Below are 21,705 nucleotides of genomic sequence, written 5' to 3'. Positions count from 1 at the left end.
GGGAGTGTCATTATTTCTACTTATACTAATATTACCTACAACATTTTTTCTGCGGTGGCCCTGGAGGTTCGACGTTGTCACTCGGCTGTGTTCTTGCATTTCATCCAGACTACAGTCTGTACTTGTGATGTCGTTGAGACATGCCTGACCCTATGGTTGAGTAAACACTGGAGAGTATGTGGGATCCCTGCCAGGGAGGGGACGGGATGAGGGGGCAGAGCCCGAGGCCCAGACCCCAGGCTCTAACCACCCACCCACCCCTCTCCTGCCCGGTGCCCACTGGAGGCCTGGCCACCCGCCCCAGGGGTGGAGCTTCACCCAGGAAGCCGGCAACCACAACATCGAACATGCACTCAGGGACCCAGTAACGCGCTCCCCGTTCACGGGGCCTCGCTCATGGCTGCCGCGGGGCACCAAGGACACAACACACCAGAAGAATGTAATTTACGGCAAATTTTAATAGATTTATAAAAGTCGTATATACAAAACATGTTAAACTAACCCCCGTAGCTATACAATACACTTTTTACACTGCATCATGTATCTCTTAACCTGGAACACAGCATCCGTAAACCGAGGCCTGTCCCCCACTGTTGGTGCCATTATGGGGGGGGAGGGGTGTGGAGCTGCAGCGACACCCCAGGGGCAGTGCCCGTGACCCAGCACTCGGCTGTTGCCCTTGAATTTCCTTTCCGAGTGGACAGACCCCGGAAGAGCTCAGAGCTCCGTTTCTGTGGCCGCTGCCGCAGCCGATCGTCCCCACAGCCCTGCCCCCCCTGCGGGGTCCCCCACGCACTACAGGGGCCACAGCACAGCACTGAGGAGGTGAGCTGAGGACGTGGCAGAGAGGAGGGGGCCGAGCACACAACACTGAACTTCCTGGCTGCGCTCACGTCAACAGAGAATAACATGCCTGCCAATTTTAGCTGCTTCGAATGGAGTGAAGGAAAAGACACTTGGAATGTTTTGCCATTTGCATAACAGGTCAAAAGGTAATGCTTTAAGATCCTAGAGATGGGCAGACTCAATAGAGAACTCTTTTAAATTTCTTGATAAACAGGCTTGTTAGAGAATCTAACAGTTAAGATGATGGGGAGAAAGTTACACAGGCTGCCTGTGAGCCCTCCTGGGACAGGCCTCGGCCCCGGCTTCCACAGACTCCGCAGCGAGAGCTCTGGCCACCTGTTTGCCGGTGAACCTGGAAAAGGTGCCCGGGCTCGTCCAGAAAGCTTGGGTGAAGAGGGAAGCCACGGAGAACCGGCTTTGTTAGCCTGACTGTCAGATCAAGGCTGGTTCCACGTTTGTGACCTGAGTTCCAGAGTCTCCTAGGTGACAGTGCTCTCTGCCCAGCGTGGGCACGGACCTCTTTTGAGGGCAGCCGGACAGAAGGTGGGGAGGAGACCTCCTGCGTCCCCCGAGGCTGAGGGGGGCTCCCCCGGGGGCCGGGCACTGAGCGGAGGGGCTGGGGCCCCAGGGCAGAGGGTTCAGCTGCAAGGCGCGTGGCGGCCCCGTGATGCCCCGTGAGATGCCCCATAGCGCCCAGGCTGCCGCGGCGGCACACCCGGCCCGTCGCCACTCAGGGTGGGGCCTCCTGGAACCCCATTCTCAGTTCCTTCCCGACTGGAGAAATTCTGAAGTCGGCTGAAGAGGTGAGCCCCTGGCCCAGACCCGGGAAGCACCACAACCCACAGCCGAGGGCCTGTTTCCCCCGACTCACAGGGGTCATGCTCTCAGCTGCCCCTACATTGGACTTCCCTCGGCCGGACTCCGGGTCAGCCTCACCAGGCGGGATGCGCGGTCCACGCCTCCCCCGTGTCCACACCGCCTGGGCCACCAGAGTGGTCTGGCTCTGCAACCTGCCGGGAAATACGGTCCCGCGGGAAACCTCCACCTTGACTGTGAATAGCTGCGGTTATGTTCATTTGGGGGAATTAATCAGCTTTTGAAAGCACAAAATAAAATGAATTCAGTGTTAATAAAAAGGCACCTGAGTGACAAGCCTGGAACAGACAGATCAAGACGACTGTGAGCCCGTGCGGCTCAGCCCCGTCTACACTCTGCCGGCCGTGCAATCGGAGTGCCGGCTGCCCGCCCGCCCGCCAGCCCGCCCAGGAGGAAACTCGGGCTGCTCCAGGAACCCCTAGTAGCTGCTCTAGTGTTTCACTGTGGTTTGTGTTACACACACACACACACACACACACACACACACACAAGAAAACCACCGGAATAAAAACACTACCTTCACAACCAGCTAGAAGCGGAGAACCCCGTTTCCAGGGGGAGCCAGGTGTGCGCTTCTCTCGGGGCCGCGTTTACAGCAATGGAGCCTTCGGGTCCCTGTGTAATAAGAACCTCACGGGGCCGTGCCACGGTCATGGCTGGCTTTGAGGAGGGGGAGGGAGGCGCCCAGGTCGGGGCTCCAAGCGCCGTTCCCGCCTGTTCTCAGCTGCTCCACGCCCTGATCACAGGCTGCCGGGGAGGGCCCTGCTGCCCTGCGAGTTGTGCGTTTTGGGGCAGGAATCTCATGGTCTATTTCTGAGTTCCAGCCCATTTCCCACCTCTTGCTATCCTCAGACGCCAGTTCCCGGGAACATCCATCCTGCCAGGAGGTTTGAGAACTCACTCAGGCCTGGCAACGCCCCGCTCCTTCCCGCTGTGACCTGGGGCGGGAGCCTCGCGTAGGAAGTCCCCACGTTGAGCAGCGCTCGCTCTCCTAGGGGCTCACGACCACCGTCAGGGTCAGCAGAACCCCTGCAGGTGTGTGGTCCACTCCGAGGAGCCACTCTGGGTGGGAAGCATCCCATGTCACCCAGCGAGAGGCGGGCACTGGGGGTGCTTCGGGCAGGTAGCAACCTGTTGTGTTTTGAAGTAGGTTTTCACCTGACGAGATGCCAACACGGTATGGAAACCACAACCACCTATTTCAGTACGCCATCCTGAGCACCAGCGAACACCCAGCCTCTCAGTTCTAGCGGGTTCTGGAGGGCGGGACCTGGCAGGAGAGTGAGGGCCCACACGAGCAGCTGGGCCTCGCGTGCCCTGAAGTCCTCCTCCAGCAGAAGGTAGGAACCAGACACCAAGAGTGGGACCGAGGAGGCGGAGTGGCCCTTCCGCGCCCCAGGGGCTCCCCTCCACCCACAGCGAGCCTTCCCCTTCCCTGAACTCAGCGCGAACCGCGTGCCACCTGCCGTTAAGGGCCGTCAACACAGCGAGTGCCAGCCTCTGAGCCGCCTTAACCAAGCAGCTCCCTCCTCTGGGGACCCACCACCACCCCCTTCAGGGCCCAGCAGGTGCCTCACAAACGCAGTCAGTAAAAGCAGCCCTTGCTTGGGGGCTGAGCTCTCAGCACCCCCCACCCCAGCTACAGGTCCAGCACCAACCTTGGCACCAGGGCCTGCGCCCGCCCCGAACGCCGAGTCCGTGAAACGCAGGAATCCCACACGCAAGGCCCACCTCTCCCCAGGGCCGCCAGGCACACGTTAAAAGGGCTTGTCTTTTTCTTCAAACAGAGCTCCCTAAATTTCCGGGCATCACTGAAGAATGAGGTTGCTGAGCGCATCTGATGTACCTTACGGAGAAGGTGGCGTCAAAAGGCCTGAAGGGACCACCCGACACGCTGTTGAAGGCTTAATGGGAACTTCTGCTCTTCACTTAAACCACAACAGAAAACCCAGCATCACTTTCTTCCTGAGGCAGGCTGTAGGTCACAGCAAGGGGAGGATTCGGGGGCCAGTTCGTTGTGGACCACAATTCCAGCGGCCTGGAGGGAGTCCCCCACGGTCCTCTGCTTCACGGCTCGTGACCCCGGCTGCACAGCAACCGCCGGGGAAACCAGGAGCGCGTCCACGTGATGCCTGTACTGCACGGGTTCTGGGTGGCCCAGCCCAGGGCTTTGCGAAGCCCCTCCGGTGACCTGACTGAGGCGCCAGAGCTGAGCATCATGATGTGGTCCAGCTTCTACAAATGGGGAAACTGGAACTCAAAGAGCTTGGCCCTCAGCCACGTGGGCAATGACGAGTACAGGTTTCTCTGGGGGGAGCAGTTCTGCCTTCTCTGGGGGGGGAGCAGTTCTGCCTTCCCCACACGTGGACGCACACAATGCCTAGCCGGGCGATGGCCACTGGACAATACATACGTGCCTTTTCTACAAGAGAATCCTGAGCGCCACGAGCTCTGTCGGCTGGGAATCGTTCGCACTTTGCATCAGTGGTTTCTTCGTTTTGTGATGGGGACGGTCACCCCACGGGGTTGCGGAGAAAGAGTTTCCACCCTTGCCTTCCCTTGCGCTTCCCCCAGCCTCTGGTCTCTGGCCATGTCCACGTCCATCACCAGGTCCTCTCCTTGGGCCCCCGGGTCTCAGGGCAGCAGGATCCCTCCTTCACACACACACGTGTCTTTATATGTATTTGCCACTGTTCCTTGTCCTGAAGTCGTGTTCTAGAGGCATCCACTCAGTGACAGCGCTCCTGTGTCCCACGTGGAAATAAAAACTGTGACCGACAAGTAATGAACCTTCAAGGAACGTTAGGAGAGTTATCCAATTGCTGTGAATTTTGGGGACTGAAAAAATTAATGTTGACTTCGCATGCTGAGTTGATATTTTCTATTAAGCAAAGGAAAACTAAGGATATATATTAATAAACATCCAGAGACTGAAGGTGGTCAGATCATCAAACCAGCCCCTCCTGCCAATGCTAAAATGCTGTGCAAAGTGTAAGCGGTGAGCAATTCACCCCGACTGCTCTCATCCTAACGGTGCCTTTACTCACGATACCAAGTTAGTGTCTGTTCCCAGGATGCCCAAGTTAGTCAGTCATAACTAATAATCTTGTTTCAAGATTATTTCCTGATCTTGGAGTTGAAATAACCTGACTTATTTTTATCAAAGAAGTAAAAAAATGACAAGAATAAGGAGTCTAGAGAACTCTCTATATAAATTACAAAACTACAATGCAGTATCTTTAAAACAATTTCTCTACAAACTGAAGGGTTAAAAAAATATTTCAGTAAAAAACGTACATGTGTCCTTATGTGTAAACAGTATAACTATGAGGAAAATATCTTAGTTTGAGGAAGTTTATTGTTACATTTTTGCAATAACAGATGAGGCACAACTATCTCAATAAAAAAAGACAATAATCGAGGGTAACAGTGAAATTAAAATAAAAAAAAATAGAAAAGCCTAAGGTTTTGGAGAGAAAAGTGACTATAATCTATGTGTAGAAAGGCTGTAAATGGTTTCAGTTGACCTTGCAAAGAGCGATCTTCTTCTCGGATGCCGACCAATCATGGACTTGAGGGCCGGGCGCCTTGCAGGACTAAGCCGTCCACTCGGCTTACCGTGAAGAGGGGAGCCCGGCCGCCGGGGGGAGAGCGGGTCAGTTCTGGGCCGGGCAGGGGCCCCCCCTCGGGCTGTCCCCCCTGCTTCCCAGTCCGCTCAGCTTCCCTGTCTATACCAACTCCCTTCCGCCTCCGAAAGCAAACCAGCAGCCGCGTCAGACGGTTTAAAGGACAAACGGCACTTGCCGACCGTGCTGACCTCACTTGCCAGCAAGCCGTTCGGATGGGCACCTGCACCGGCTACGCCGACCGCCCCCTCCGCCAGACCGCAGGGAGCGTTTCCAGGCTGGTGAGGAAGCGCGTGGGTCCCAACACACGTGTGAGACCTGGAACCCAGCAGGCGAGGAGCGCTCGTGCCCCAGGACAGGGTCCTCTGAGCAGCGACAGCGGGGTCTTGGGCCGCCCTGACGCAGCCCGTTGAGAATGTTCTTTTTCCCTTCAGCCTCGGTCATCGGCCCCGATCCCGGGGCACGTCCTCTCAGTTTATGAAGAGCCACAGGAAGCAGTACAAAAACAGCAACTTTTCTCCAGCCAAAAAAAAGAGCCGAAACCCCAGCAAACATCGACAGGAAGCCTTGAGCGCCCGGAGAGACAGGATTTCATGTCGTCTCCTCATTAAAACCCTGTGATAACAAGGCTGACTCAGAAGCAGTTTCTTTCCTCCCTTTCCTCCTGGGTCAGCATCTGCCACAAGATCCCTGTTCATCTGCTGGGTGAAGGCAAGCAAGCCACTCACCAGGGATGCAGGACCGGGAACAGTGTGGCCTGGGGACGGGGCCCGGGGACGGTTACTCAACCACAGGAACATTCTGGTGCCACTGACAGAGGAAGCTTTTTTCTCTTTTAAATGCTAGGCAGAGTCCTCAACACACCAGACACTTTTGAGTAGAGTAATACACAGCGGGGACCAGTTTGGAATGCAATGTATTTTAAAACACAGTGAAAGACACCTGGACAGAGTAACCGGACAAGTTAACTGAGTGTAAGACTGACCAGCTCGCCTCGACATTCACAGCCTCTGCAGTTTCACTCAGAGGAGACCACGACCGACAGTTTTCCTGCTACGTGTGTACGTTAGTAGAAGCGAGAGACCGTGATGAGAACCTCGATTCTCGGCCACCAGAAGGAGGCGCGGAGCCCGGGGGCGTTAACGAAGGCTCCGCTGGCAATGCCGCCAGCTCTCGGAAGCCCCGAGAGGAAAGGAGCTCCCCGCTTCCTCCAAAGAAGGAAAGGCTCCCTGCGGCCGACTGCAGCGTCGGAGGCGACTCACAGGACAGAAGAGTCGTCTGCAAGGCCAGCTGGCTGAAGTCTTTGCCGAGGGGCGGGCGAGGGGCGGGGAGGGTGGGCACAGAGGCAGCGGGCACTGCCCTGTGCAGAGGGGAGGGGGCCGTTCACGGCAGCGCCCGTGCGCACACCTTCCGCCCCGTGTCCCGTCGCGCTACGGGCTGATCGGATAGGGCGGGAAGAAAGCGCAGGCGGTGGGGCCTTAAGTCCACACCGCCAGCTCTCACTGCCACCCTCTCACCTGACGGCCGGGCTGGGGCCTCTCGGGACATCGGCACAAGAGACTTAAAAGGCAACGCGCTCCCTTGGGGAGGTGGTGGCGACGGCCCGCGCTTCACCTCCTACAAACCACCCCCCTCCCCCCGCCCCGGCAACACTCCTCACCAAGCACTCTCGAGTTAGAGAGAAAAGCCATCTGCAAAGATGTCGGTTTTCGTGTTTCTGTCATTAAAGACAGAGCGTGCGTGCACACACACGCAGTCCTCGATTACATTGTGTCAGAGAAGGAATAGTTTCTGTAAAAAGAAAGAAAGCTGTGTTATTAGGCATTAGACATTAATACCAAAGTGATCGCTTGGATTTTCAGTAGTTTCACTAGTCCCCAGGATTCAGTAGCTAACATCAAAGTGTCACGTCCTTTGGCCTAGAGCGTGGCGGGCCTCACAGCATCCCTGAGCCAGGTGTTGAGGGCACGGATTCGGGAAACCCGCTCCGGGACACCAGGGAGATCTGGCCTGTGGCCGGCGAGGCTGCTGAAGGACCACAAGAATGAGGGGCATCCTCTTTCACTGCAACATAATATCTTTCAGGTTCTCTTGCAGGATGGTGTCCTTCACAGCGTGAAACACAAAGCGGATGTTCTCGGTGTCTATGGCGGTGGTGAAGTGATGGAAGAGTGGCTTACTGCGATTCCGCCTCTTCCGGTCGAAACACTGGACCAAGTAGCGCTGGACATCCTCCAGCCTGTGGGGGTCGCCCTTGAAGTCTGGGAAGTGCTTCTTGATGCTGACAGTCTTTACTTTCTCCACCAGGAGGTCCATCTTGTTGAGGAACAGGATGATGGAGACGTTGAAGAAGAGCTTGTTGTTAACGATGGTCTCAAAGATGTTCATGGATTCCACCAGGCGGTTGGTGCGCCTGTCCTCCATGAGGACCTGGTCGTACTCACTGGACGAGACCATGAACAGGATCGACGTGATCCCGTCGAAGCACTGGAACCACTTCTGGCGCTGAGACCGCTGGCCGCCCACATCCACCATCTTGAAAGGGATTTTTTTGATGACAAAGTCATGCTCCACGATGCCCTTGGTGGCCTTCCTCGCCAGCAGGATGTCCTGCTTGCTAGGGAAGTAATTCTGTAAAACGGGATAAGGGAGAAATTTAGGAGAGGAAGAACATGGGAAAACAAGAACAAAAAGATGGGGTGGAAGCAAAGAGAGTTACAGTGACTTTTGAGAGAAGTTGAACCAAATACCAGAAGCAACTTTCATTTACAAAAATATAAATTTACCATGAAACAAAAAGTGAAGGAACTAAACAGCTCATTTCAAAATGAACAGAGGCTCATCAGGCTGAGGAAGAATTACCAGAATCTTCACTGTTAGGCCCCAATCTAAAATCTCATCAACTTTCTTCTCCACAGGAGACTACCATCTTTTTTCTCCTGCACCATAGCTACCTTTCTATTTTTCTAACTTCTAGGGCACATGCATTCCAAACCCTTACTATGAACTGATTTAACTTAGGTTTTGCAACGCTATTTAAATTTAGCCTGCAATATATTTAATATGTTATTCTTGGAGAACTCTTAAAGTCTTTAGCAACACACGGGCAACTGTGGTCACTCAAACCACTTTGATCCTGCACTATTAACAATCCTCCAGTGATTATTGCACACCAGCACTCATGCATCAACCTTGCCAAAAATCCAAACAGGGCTGAAGCCTCTAGAGCCAACTATCAATTCACGAGGTATAGAGGGGAGAGAGAAACATCTTCAACAACACTGCAGGGATGGAAGAGCAAAATTGAGACGTGAGAAACCCGACAGGAGAAATAATCCAATTACTCCAACAAATAAATTGAAAGGAAGAAAAAGACGGAAGGAGAAACCTATAGAATAAAAGAAGTCTAAGTGCCATGGACCAATTGCAATGGATGGGCCGTAATAGGATGCTGATTCAAACTACTAAAATAAAGCAGCATCCACAAGAAAACATTAATGAGACAACTGGGGAAGTCTCAAAACTGACTTGATATGAAGGAATTATCGCTAATTTTTTAGGAGCAATAATGGCATTGTGGTCACCTGACACCACAAACATGGCTCATAAGGACGGCGAAAGCCCTCACCGCTTGGGCTGCTTTGGTCTCCACACAAATGTTTTCTAATCCTGGATCACAGACTCCTGGAGTGGGGGTCTTACTCACCAGCTGGCCAATCCGGTCCAAGTTATCCAGGAAGTACTTCACTGATTCACCCTGTCGTGGAGGAAATAGAGTCACAACTCAGTCTTGGTTGAGGAACCCTGATTTGGTAAAATGACTGCTATTTTGCCTCTGTGTAAATAGGAAGGCGAAGTAAAGAGGCTAATAGCATACATGTATTTTTTTAAATTAAAAACACAATTAAAAAAATTTAAAAATGCAGTTTCTCTAGCTCTGATCCCAAGGTTCAAATTCAGACTGTGTTTTCCAAAGCACCCCTGCTTGATCCTGGTGATGGGCAGGGTGCTGACTCCCTTCCTTCCCAGATATGGAGATTGGCCTGCTCCAGGCCACGCCACCAGGGAGCTGGCCCATGAGATTAAGTTCCTGTGAATGGCTTTGCTCCTGGAGAGCTGGCCCAACGCACTCTAGCCACCGTCTTTGAAGAAGGTCCGTCTTTGAGAAGAGGCACATGACAAAACATGCGCCAGTTTCTGGAAACAGGCCTGACGTTCCATTATTACGCCACACATTTGTACGACCTGATTTACAGCCTAGAATGAGGGGACTCTTTGGTCTGGATTTCCGTGCTGGGATGACCAGTCTTTCTCCACCCACTGGACGTTCTCCGGACTGAACGTCGATACAAACCAGGGAGGGCTGTTCAATAGCCAGAAGTGACCTTGAAAATCACCCACGGTCCTGTTCTCGGAGGAGTGAACCACCCAACGCAGCGGCACTCACGGGGCATAAGGAGCGTTTAGAGGGCCTTCAATGTCGATTAAATGGAGGGAACAGAGGAAGTGGAAGTGAACGGGCAAAAGCTCTCCTTAAAAAGTGGGATGTTGATTGTACCCCGTGTGCCCAGAGGACACGGCTTCCTGCAAGGTTTCACCCTGAGCCTCACCCTGCAGGCGGGGACCAGCGCGGGCGCCGGGAGAGTCCCCCAGGGAGGCCACGCCAGCCCCGCGTTCTCACGACAGTGCAGGGTGGCAAGGAGGTGGCACTCTGGACTTTTAAGGAGGAAGATCATCAGGAAGGTCCTAGACGACAGCTTGGGACTTCATAAAAAAAGATGAAGAATGACAGGAGCAGCAAGCCCTGGTTCCTCCCTCCCCACGTGCCTCCACCGGGCCTGAAGGAAGAAACCGAGGGGTGGATTTCCTTCAGTGAAGAATCAACCTTCCCATTTTAAAATGAAGGCCTGTGGGTGATTCGGCAGAGAGCATTTTGTTTCAGGAACAGAAACACGCCTTCCCTGCATCAGAGCACAGACCACGACGTGCGACACGACCTTCCTCCTGGGCATCCGTGCTGTCAGGGCACAGGCTGACTCGCCCCGGGAGGCCGGGGTCCGGGCCGGCATGAACACCTCCCGCCAGCCGCGCCCCCCGGCCCGCACACAGCTCCTCCCCGTGGAGGGGAAGCTGGGCTCAGTGCAGCGGGAGGTCGCGCCCCTTCCCGCAGCTGCCGATCGTGCCCTGTCCGCACAGCCTGCCTCCCTCCCATGGCCGGACAGGAAACAGCTGGTGAGCGAAGAGCTGCCGGAGTGGACGCCAACTCACCTGATTTACGGCTACTCCTTCCCGGAAGCGCCCACCTCTCTTACCTCCCACCGCTTCTCACTCGGGGCCCTCGGAGGCGCGACGAGAGCTCAAGAACAACCAAGGCCCTGCCCGTGCCCCCAGCGCGTCCTTCCAGGGAGGCGGGGCAGCGGGGGCGGCTCACAGCCAGCCACTCCCGCCCGGCTCAGGCAGGGGCTCCAGGCACAGAGTGGGACAAGCCCCCGCTCCCACCACCACCCGGCCAGGGGTCTTGGCCTGATTGGGCACAAAAAGTCACGGCGACGCAGATACCCCGGCCATGTTCTGTCACCACGGCATGACAGTCGTCCTGGTGACACCACGACACGGGAGCAAGTGCCGAACCTCGATACACAGATGTGACATGCAAAATGCCCCGAGGACACAAGTAGGCATGAGCTAAACACAGACTATTAAGAAAGGGAGGAAATCCTTTTCCCCCAGTTTGACTTTAAGTATTTCCAACGATTGAGTTTGAAATCAGGGTCAGCCCAATGGACCTTAAAACACGCCAAATGCTAACATAAACGGACCTTTACAGTCTGTTTCTCCACCAGAAGGGTCTGTTTAATCATCTCACCAGCTTGTTTCACGACCTCGAACGCGGTGACTTATTGGTGACTCTGCCGCTTTGCATGGTTGGTGGCCTCGACTCTTTCCAGGAAGAATCATGTATGACATCGGAGAGGGGAGAAATCCTGCCTCATCTGGACAATAAGCTACTGGGTCCGTGTTAGAGCCGCTGTTGAACCGTGAGGCAGAGGACTGCGCCATTCTGCTCTCCAACGCGGGGCTAGCGGGATGGGGACAGGAGGGGATGAGAAACCAACGTGTTCAGACCAGAAATCGGCCCATAACCTCCGCGCGCGGTGCCATCCTGCTGGGCTGAGTTGGAACCGCGGTTGAGGTCACTGTGGTTTATTGTCAGAGACTGGAGAGCACGTCACTCCATTGGACATGTAGCAATAGGCTTCACGATCCCCACAGCATCAGCTCATTTAAAGGTCCAGGTTTACACTTCTGATCTATCCTCAACACCAGGAGAACACGGTCATTTCTTCAGAGAGTAGTGTCTGGCAGAACCTGAGATTAACCACTCAGACTTTGCTACAGACTGAATGTCTGTGCCTCCTGCCCCCCATTCACATGCTGAAGCCTAATCCCCAGTGTGATGGTGTTAGGAGGTGGGGCCTCTGCGGGTGCTGAGGTCATGAAGAGAGAGTCCTCACGATGGGATCAGTGCCTGTACTAGAGGGACCCCAGAGGGCTCCCTCCTGCCTGGGCCATGTGAGGACACGGCGAGAAGACGCTGTCTATGAACCAGGAAGCGGGCCACCACCTGACACTGAATCTGCCTGTGTCATGGACGTCCAGCCTCCAGAACTGTGAGAAATAAACGCTTGTTGTTTAGTCTGTGGTATTTTTATTACCGCAGCCTGAATGGATTAAGATAGCACCTTTGTAGAAAGAGGCGACACGATCCCAGAGTCTTCTCCTGACAGCTACTGGGGCAACGTGGTCTAACAAAAAGGAGTAAATGGAAAACGGGCTTTTTACAATCCTGCTTGGTTTGAAAAATCTGTATCACTTAAGATTACTAAAAACATGTATTCATGGATTAGGAAAAACACAACAAATTCATTAGCTCAGAGGCCACCAAACACATACTTGACATCAGCCTGCCCTCCCGACTCAAAGCTCCCAGCAAAGCACTGACTCTTATTAGCTCCAGATGGATGGCTGAGGTGGGGCCTCGTGGGGGGAGAAGAGGGGGCTGTCTGTTTCAAGAAGTAGCAGCAGGTTTATTTGGGGCCCGTGCAGTTGTGCTCGGCCCAGATGGCCGAGTGTGACATGAGGACCGTGCGCAGGGTCCAGGCTCATAGCACCAGCGAAGAGAATCATCTTTTTGGCAAATGGACTCTGCTCTTCACCAAATCTTCACTGGAAGCTCCTATCACCCACAGCTCTAGTGGAGGTCATACACACTCAGTGCTCCATAGTCAAGGCTTCTTTCTGTCTGGTATTACCAGACAGACCCTCCTGCACACCCACCCCACCCTCCGTGTTCTGATGGCCCCTGCAATACTGAAGCTGCTTCTCCATCGCACGTCGGCCTCAGGCATCCATTCAACCCATTTAGGCCTGAGGACAGAGCCTCAGCTCCTGCAGCGCTGAGCAAGCCCACTCTGGTCACATCTCTTTCTCTGCCAGTAATCCGATCCAGTCTCCCACACTTGGTTGAATTCTGGTCCTTTCTGTCAGTGTCACAGGGGAGCTGTGTGCATGAAAGAGAGCCCGTCCGGGTCAAGAATCACTGGCAGAGGCCCCGCAGGGGATGGAGAAAGGACAGAGGTGGGCGTGGGTTAGCCCGAGATGCAAAGGTGGAGGCGGGAAGAAAGCAAGGGCCAGCGAGTGGTTACAGAGGAAACAAACCCTAACGTCCACTTCGGGCCAGGCAGCTTTCCAGTTCCTAGTCCTAACTGTCTACACATGAGCTGTTCCTATGTTCCTGTACTCAGAGGAATTAACTGTAAAATTCTAACACAGGGCTTGTCAATGGTGAGCGAGAGGATTCGAAAATTTAGTTCACTCACTTAGACACAACAAATTAGAAAGACAAATTTTAAAACTGCTGTATATTAAAAACAACAAACTATTCTAAATGTCAGATTTTCATTTCCATTACTTAATAAATATTGAATTTATGACTTAATTTCCATTTAATAGAGATGTTAACCCAACAACCTGTTTGAATAGAGAACTTTTAAAAATACTTTAGAGGATAGACCTTCAATATGGCAGAGGAATAAGATGTGGAGATCACCTTCCTCCCCACAAATACATCAGAAATACATCTACATGTGGAAAAACTCCTACAGAACACCTACTAAACGCTGGCAGAAGACCTCAGACTTCCCAGAAGATATATATATATATATTTTTTTAATTTCCTTTTTCTCTTTTTGTGAGTGTGTATGTGTATGCTTCTTTGTGTGATTTTGTCTGTATAGCTTTGCTTTTACCATTTGTCCTAGGGTTCTGTCTGTCCATTTTGTGTGTTTTTTTTTGTTTCTTTGTATAGTTTTTAACGCTTGTTATCATTGGTGGATTTGTTTCTTGGTTTGGTTGCTCTCTTCTTTCTTTCTCTTTTTTAAATTACTTTAAAATTTTTTCCTTTTTAATAATTTTTTATTTTAATAACTTTATTTTATTATTATTATTTTCTTTCTTTCTTTCCTCCCTTTTCTTCTGAGCCATGTGGCTGACAGGGTCTTGGTGCTCCAGCCGGCTGTCAGGCTGTGCCTCTGAGGTGGGAGAGCCGAGTCCAGGATATTGGTCCACCAGAGACCTACCAGCTCCACGTAATATCAAACAGTGAAAGCTCTCCCGGAGATCTCCATCTCAACGCTAAGACCCAGCTCCACTCATGACCAGCAAGCTACCGTGCTGGACACGCTATGCCAAACAACTAGCAAGACAGGAACACAACCCCACCCATTAGCAGAGAGGCAGCCTAAAATCATAATAAGGTCACAGACACCCCAAAACACACCACCGGACGCAGTCCTGCCCACCAGAAACACAAGACCCAGCCTCATCCACCAGAACATAGGCACCAGTCCCCTCCACCAGGAAGCCTACACAACCCACTGAACCAACCTTAGCCACTGGGGGCAGACACCAAAAACAACGGGAACTACGAACCTGCAGCCTGCGAAAAGGAGACCCAAACACAGTAAGGTAAGCAACATGAGAAGACAGAGAAACACAAGGCAGATGAAGGAGCAAGGTAAAAACCCACCAGACCAAACAAATGAAGAGGAAATAGGCAGTCTACCTGAAAAAGAATTCAGAATAATGATAGTAAAGATGATCCAAAATCTTGGAAAAAGAATGGAGAAAATACAAGAAACGTTTAACAAGGACCTAGAAGAACTAAAGAGCAAACAAACAATGATGAACAACACAATAAATGAAATTAAAAATTCTCTAGAAGGAATCAATAGCAGAATAACTGAGGCAGAAGAACGGATAAGTGACCTGGAAGATAAAATAGTAGAAATAACTACCACAGAGCAGAATAAAGAAAACAGAACGAGAAGAATTGAGGACAGTCTCAAGAGACCTCTGGGACAACATTAAACGCACCAACATTCGAATTATAGGGGTCCCAGAAGAAGAAGAGAAAAAGAAAGGGACTGAGAAAATATTTGAAGAGATTATAGTTGAAAACTTCCCTAATATGGGAAAGGAAATACTCAAGTCCAGGAAGCACAAAGAGTCCCATACAGGATAAATCCAATGAGAAACACACCAAGACACATATTAATCAAACTACCAAAAATTAAGTATAAAGAAAAAATATTAAAAGCAGCAAGCGAAAAACAACAAATAACATACAAGGGAATCCCCATAAGGTTAACAGCTGATCTTTCAGCAGAAACTCTGCAAGCCAGAAGGGAGTGGCAGGACATATTTAAAGTGATGAAAGAGAAAAACCTACAGCCAAGATTACTCTACCCAGCAAGGATCCCATTCAGATTCGATGGAGAAATTAAAACCTTTACAGACAAGCAAAAGCTAAGAGAATTCACCACCACCAAACCAGCTTTACAACAAATGCTAAAGGAACTTCTCTAGGCAGAAAACACAAGAGAAGGAAAAGACCTACAATAACAAACCCAAAACAAGTAAGAAAATGGTAATAGGAACATACATACTGATAATTACCTTAAATGTAAATGGATTAGGGAGATTAGCCAAGATGGCGGAGTAGAAGGACGTGCTCTCACTCCCTCTTGCGAGAGCACCAGAATCACAACTGGCTTCTGGACAATCATCGACAGGAAGACACTGGACTTCACCAAGGAGGATACCCCATGTCCAAGGACAGAGGAGAAGCCACAGTGAGACGGTAGGAGGGGCGCAATCAGAGTAAAATCAAATCCCATAACTGCTGGGTGGGTGACTCACAGACTGGCGAACACTTATACCACAGAAGTCCACCCACTGGAGTGAAGGTTCTGAGCCCCACGTCAGGCTTCCCAACCTGGGGGTCCGGCAATGGGAGGAGGAATTCATAGAGAATCAGACCTTGAAGCCTAGTGGGAATTGATTGCAGGACTTTGACAGGACTGGGGGAAACAGAGACCCCACTCTTGGAGGGCGCACATGGAACAGTGTGCGCATCAGGACCCGGGGGAAGGAGCAGTGACCCTGGGGGAGACTGAACCAGACCTACCTGCTAGTGTTGGAGGGTCTCCTGCAGAGGCGGGGGCTGGCTCTGTTTCACTGTGGAGACAAGGACACTGGCAGCGGAGGTTCTGGGAAGTTCTCCTTGGCATGAACCCTCCCAGAGTCTGCCATTAGCCCCACCAAAGAGCCCAGGTAGGCTCCAGTGTTGGGTCGCCTCAGGCAAAACAACCAACAGGGAGGGAACCCAGCCCCACCCATCAACAGTCAAGTGGATTAAAGTTTTACGGAGCTCAGACCGCCACAGCAACAGTCAGCTCTACCCACCACCAGAGCCTCCCATCAAGCCTCTTAGACAGCCTCAACCACCAGAGGGCAGACAGCAGAAGCAAGAAAAACTACAATCTCACAGCCTGTGGAACAAAAACCACATTTACAGAAAGATAGACAAGATGAAAAGGCAGAGGGCTATATACCAGATGAAGGAACAAGAAAAAACCCCAGAAAAACAACTAAATGAAGTGGAGATAGGCAACCTTCCAGAAAAAGAATTCAGAATAATGATAGTGAAGATGATCCAGGACCTCGGAATAAGAATGGAGGCAAAGATTGAGAAGATGCAAGAAATCATTAACAAAGACCTAGAAGAATTAAAGAACAAACAAACAGAGATGACCAATACAATAACTGAAATGAAAACTACACTAGAAGGAATCAATAGCAGAATAACTGAGGCAGAAGAACGGATAAGTGACCTGGAAGACAGAATGGTGGAATTCACTGCCGCGAACAGACTAAAGAAAAAAGAATGAAAAGAAATGAAGACAGCCTAAGAGACCTCTGGGACAACATTAAACGCAACAACATTTGCATTATAGGGGTCCCAGAAGGAGAAGAGAGAGAGAAAGGACCAGAGAAAATATTTGAAGAGATTATAGTCGAAAACTTCCCTAACATGGGAAAGGAAATAGCCACCCAAGTCCAGGAAGCGCAGAGAGTTCCATACAAGGAGAAACCCAAGGAGATAAACCCAAGGAGAAACACACCGAGTCGCATAGTAATCAAATTGGCAAAAATTAAAGACAAAGAAAAATTATTGAAAGCAGCAAGGGAAAAACGACAAATAACATACAACGGAACTCCCATAAGGTTAACAGCTGATTTCTCAGCAGAAACTCTACAAGCCAGAAGGGACTGGCATGATATACTTAAAGTGATGAAAGGGAAGAACCTACAACCAAGATTACTCTACCCGGCAAGGATCTCATTTAGATTTGATGGAGAAATCAAAAGCTTTACAGACAAGCGAAAGCTAAGAGAATTCAACACCACCAAACCAGCTCTACAACAAATGCTAAAGGAACTTCTCTAAGTGGGAAACACAAGAGAAGAAAAGGACCTACAAAAACAACCCAAAACAATTAAGAAAATGGTCATAGGAACATACATATCAATAATTACCTTAAACATGAATGGATTAAATGCTCCAACCAAAAGACACAGGCTTGCTGAATGGATACAAAAACAAGACCCACATATATGCTGTCTACAAGAGACCCACTTTAGACCTAGGGACACATACAGACTGAAAGTGAGGGGATGGAAAAAGATATTCCATGCAAATGGAAATCAAAAGAAAGCTGGAGTAGCATACACATATCAGATAAAATAGACTTTAAAATAAAGAATGTTACAAGAGACAAGGAAGGACACTACATAATGATCAAGGGATCAATCCAAGAAGAAAATATAACAATTATAAATATATATGCACCCAACCTAGGAGCACCTCAATACATAAGGCAACTGCTAACAGCTATAAAAGAGGAAATTGACAGTAACACAATAATAGTGGGGGACTTTAACACCTCACTTACACCAATGGACAGATCATCCAAAATGAAAATAAATAAGGAAACAGAAGCTTTAAATGACACAATAGACCAGATAGATTTAATTGACATTCCATCCAAAAACAGCAGATTACACGTTCTTCTCAAGTGCACATGGAACATTCTCCAGGATAGATCACATCTTGGGTCACAAATCAAGCCTCAGTAAATTTAAGAAAACTGAAATCATATCAAGCATCTTTTCTGACCACAATTCTATGAGATTAGAAATGAATTACAGGGAAAAAAACGTAAAAAATACAAACACATGGAGGTTAAACAATACGTTACTAAATAACCAAGAGATCACTGAAGAAATCAAAGAGGAAGTCAAAAAATACCTAGAGACAAATGACAATGAAAACACGACGACCCAAAACCCATGGGATGCAGCAAAAGCTAAGAGGGAAGTTTATAGCAATACAAGCCTACCTCAAGAAACAAGAAAAATCTCAAGTAAACAATCTAACCTTACACCTAAAGAAACTAGAGAAAGAAGAACAAACAAAACCCAAAATTAGCAGAAGGAAAGAAATCATAAAGATCAGAGTGGAAATAAATGAAATAGAAACAAAGAAAATAATAGCAAAGATCAATAAAACTAAAAGCTGGTTCTTTGAGAAGATAAACAAAATTGATAGCCATTAGCCAGACTCATCAAGAAAAAGAGGGAGAGGACTCAAATCAATAAAATCAGAGATGAAAAAGGAGAAGTTACAACAGACACTGCAGAAATACAAAGCATCCTAAGAGACTACTACAAGCAACTCTATGACAACAAAATGGACAACCTGGAAGAAATGGACAAATTCTTAGAAAGGTATAACCTTCCAAGACTGAACCAGGAAGAAACAGAAAATATGAACAGATCAATCACAAGTAATGAAATTGAAACTGTGATTAAAAATCTTCCAACAAACAAAAGTCCAGGACCAGATGGCTTCACAGGTGAATTCTATCAAACATTTAGAGAAGAGCTAACACCTATCCTTCTCAAACTCTTCCAAAAAATTGCAGAGGAAGGAACACTCCCAAACTCATTCTATGAGGCCACCATCACCCTGATACCAAAACCAGACAAAGACACTACAAAGAAAGAAAATTACAGACCAATATCACTGATGAATATAGATGCAAAAATCCTCAACAAAATACTAGCAAACAGAATCCAACAACACATTAAAAGGATCATACACCACGATCAAGTGGGATTTATCCCAGGGATGCAAGGATTCTTCAATATACGCAAATCAATCAATGTGATACACCATATTAACAAATTGAAGAATAAAAACCATATGGCTATCTCAATAGATGCAGAAAAAGCTTTTGACAAAATTCAACACCCATTTATGATAAAAACTCTCCAGAAAGTAGGCATAGAGGGAACCTACCTCAACATAATAAAGGCCATATATGACAAACTCACAGCAAACATCATTCTCAACAGTGAAAAACTGAAAGCATTTCCTCTAAGATCAGGAACGAGACAAGGATGTCCACTCTCACCACTATTATTCAACATAGTTCTGGAAGTCCTAGCCATGGCAATCAGAGAAGAAAAAGAAATAAAAGGAATACAAATTGGAAAAGAAGAAGTAAATCTGTCATTGTTTGTAGATGACATGATACTATACATAGAGAATCCTAAAACTGCCACCAGAAAACTGCTAGAGTTAATTAATGAATTTGGTAAAGTTGCAGGATACAAAATTAACGCACAGAAATCTCTTGCATTCCTATACACTAATGATGAAAAATCTGAAAGAGAAATTATGGAAACACTCCCATTTACCACTGCAACAAAAAGAATAAAATACCTAGGAATAAACCTACCTAGGGAGACAGAAGACCTGTATGCAGAAAACTATAAGACACTGATGAAAGAAATTAAAGATGATACCAACAGACGGAGAGATATACCATGTTCTTGGATTGGAAGAATCAACATTGTGAAAATGACTATGCTACCAAAAGCAATCTACAGATTCAATGCAATCCTTATCAAATTACCAATGGCATTTTTTACGGAACTAGAACAAATCATCTTAAAATTTGTATGAAGATACAAAAGACCCCGAATAGCCAAAGCAGTCTTGAAGGAAAAAAACGGAGCTGGAGGAATCAGACTCCCTGACTTCAGACTATACTACAAAGCTACAGTAATCAAGACAATATGGTACTGGCACAAAAACAGAAACAAAGATCAGTGGAACAAGATAGAAAGCCCAGAGATAAACCCACGCACCTATGGTCAACTAATCTATGACAAAGGAGGCAAAGATATAGAATGGAGAAAAGACAGTCTCTTCAATAAGTGGTGCTGGGTAAACTGGACAGCTACATGTAAAAGAATGAAATTAGAACACTCCCTCACACCATACACAAAAATAAACTCAAAATGGATTAGAGACCTAAATGTAAGACCGAACAGTATAAAACTCTTAGAGGAAAACGTAGGAAGAACACTCTTTGACATAAATCACAGCAAGATATTTTTTGATCCACCTCCTAGAGTAATGGAAATAAAAACAAAAATAAACAAATGGGACCTAATGAAACTTCAAAGCTTTTGCACAGCAAAGGAAACCACAAACAAGACGAAAAGACAACCCTCAGAATTGTAGAAAATATTTTCAAACAAATCAACGGAGAAAGGATTAATCTCCAAAATTTACAAGCAGCTCATGGAGCTCAATATCAAAAAAACAACCCAATCCAAAAACGGGCAGAAGACCTAAATAGACATTTCTCCAAAGAAGACATACAGACAGCCACAAAGCACATGAAAAGATGCTCAACATCACTAATTATTAGAGAAATGCAAATCAAAACTACAGTGAGGTATCACCTCACATCAGTTAGAATGGGCATCATCAGAAAATCTACAAACATCAAATGCTGGAGAGGGTGTGGAGAAAAGGGAACCCTCTTGCACTGTTGGTGGGAATGTAAATTGATACAGCCACTATGGAGAACAGTATGGAGGTTCCTTAAAAAACTAAAAATAGAATTACCATATGACCCAGCAATCCCACTACTGGACATATACCCAGAGAAAACCATAATTCAAAAAGACACATGCACCCGAATGTTCATTGCAGCACTATTTACAATAGCCAGGTCATGGCAGCAACCTAAATGCCCATCAACAGATGAATGGATAAAGAAGTTGTGGTACCTATATACAATGGAATATTACTCAGCCATAAAAAGGAACGAAATTGAGTCATTTGTTGAGACGTGGATGGATCTAGAGACTGTCATACAGAGTGAAGTAAGTCAGAAAGAGAAAAACAAATATCGTATATTAACGCATGTATGTGGAACCTAGAAAAATGGTACAGATGAACCGGGTTGCAGAGCAGAAGTTGAGACACAGACGTAGAGAACAAACGTATGGACACCAAGGGGGTAAAATTGCGGTGGGGTGGGGATGGTGGTGTGCTGAATTGGGCGATTGGGATTGACATATATAAAGTGATGTGTATAAAATTGATGACTGATTAAAAAAAATACTAAAATTAAAAAAAATACTAAATAAATAAATTAAAAAAAATGTAAATGGATTAAATGCTCCAACCAAAAGACATAGGCTGGCTGAATGGATACAAAAACAAGGCCCGTATATATGCTGTCTACAAGAGACCCACTTCAGACCTAGGGACACGTTACAGACTGAAAGTGAGGGGATGGAAAAAGATATTCCATGCAAATGGAAATCAAAAGAAAGCTGGAGTAGCAATTCTCATATCAGACAAAATAGACTTTAAAATAAAGACTATTACAAGAGACAAAGAAGGACACTACATAATGATCAAGGGATCCATCCAAGAAGAAGATATAACAATTGTTAAGTATTTATGCACCCAACATAGGAGCACCTCAATACATAAGGCAATACATAAGGCAAATGCTAACACCCATAAAAGGGGAAATCGACAGTAACACAATCGTAGTAGGGGACATAGTAGTGAGACACCCCA

At 48.3% G+C, this 21,705-nt stretch overlaps 1 protein-coding gene across 1 annotated transcript in view; it reads right to left on the bottom strand.

The window, feature by feature from the left end:
* Positions 1–438: 438 nt before the first annotated feature.
* Positions 439–21,705, bottom strand: part of GNA12 (G protein subunit alpha 12) — a 124,614-nt gene continuing 103,347 nt past the window's right edge. The window contains exons 3-4 of the mRNA XM_059895866.1: positions 9,055–9,105; positions 439–7,979 (exon numbers count right to left, since the gene is read on the bottom strand). Coding sequence (XP_059751849.1) covers positions 7,410–7,979; positions 9,055–9,105 — 621 coding nt within the window. The 3' untranslated portion in view covers positions 439–7,409. The remainder of the gene's footprint in view (positions 7,980–9,054; positions 9,106–21,705) is intronic.

Source organism: Balaenoptera ricei, chromosome 15, assembly GCF_028023285.1.
Source record: "Balaenoptera ricei isolate mBalRic1 chromosome 15, mBalRic1.hap2, whole genome shotgun sequence".
In the NCBI taxonomy this organism is placed as follows: domain Eukaryota; kingdom Metazoa; phylum Chordata; class Mammalia; order Artiodactyla; family Balaenopteridae; genus Balaenoptera; species Balaenoptera ricei.
The sequence above is the reverse complement of the archived record's forward strand: the minus strand, read 5'-3'. Positions and strand labels throughout refer to the sequence as shown.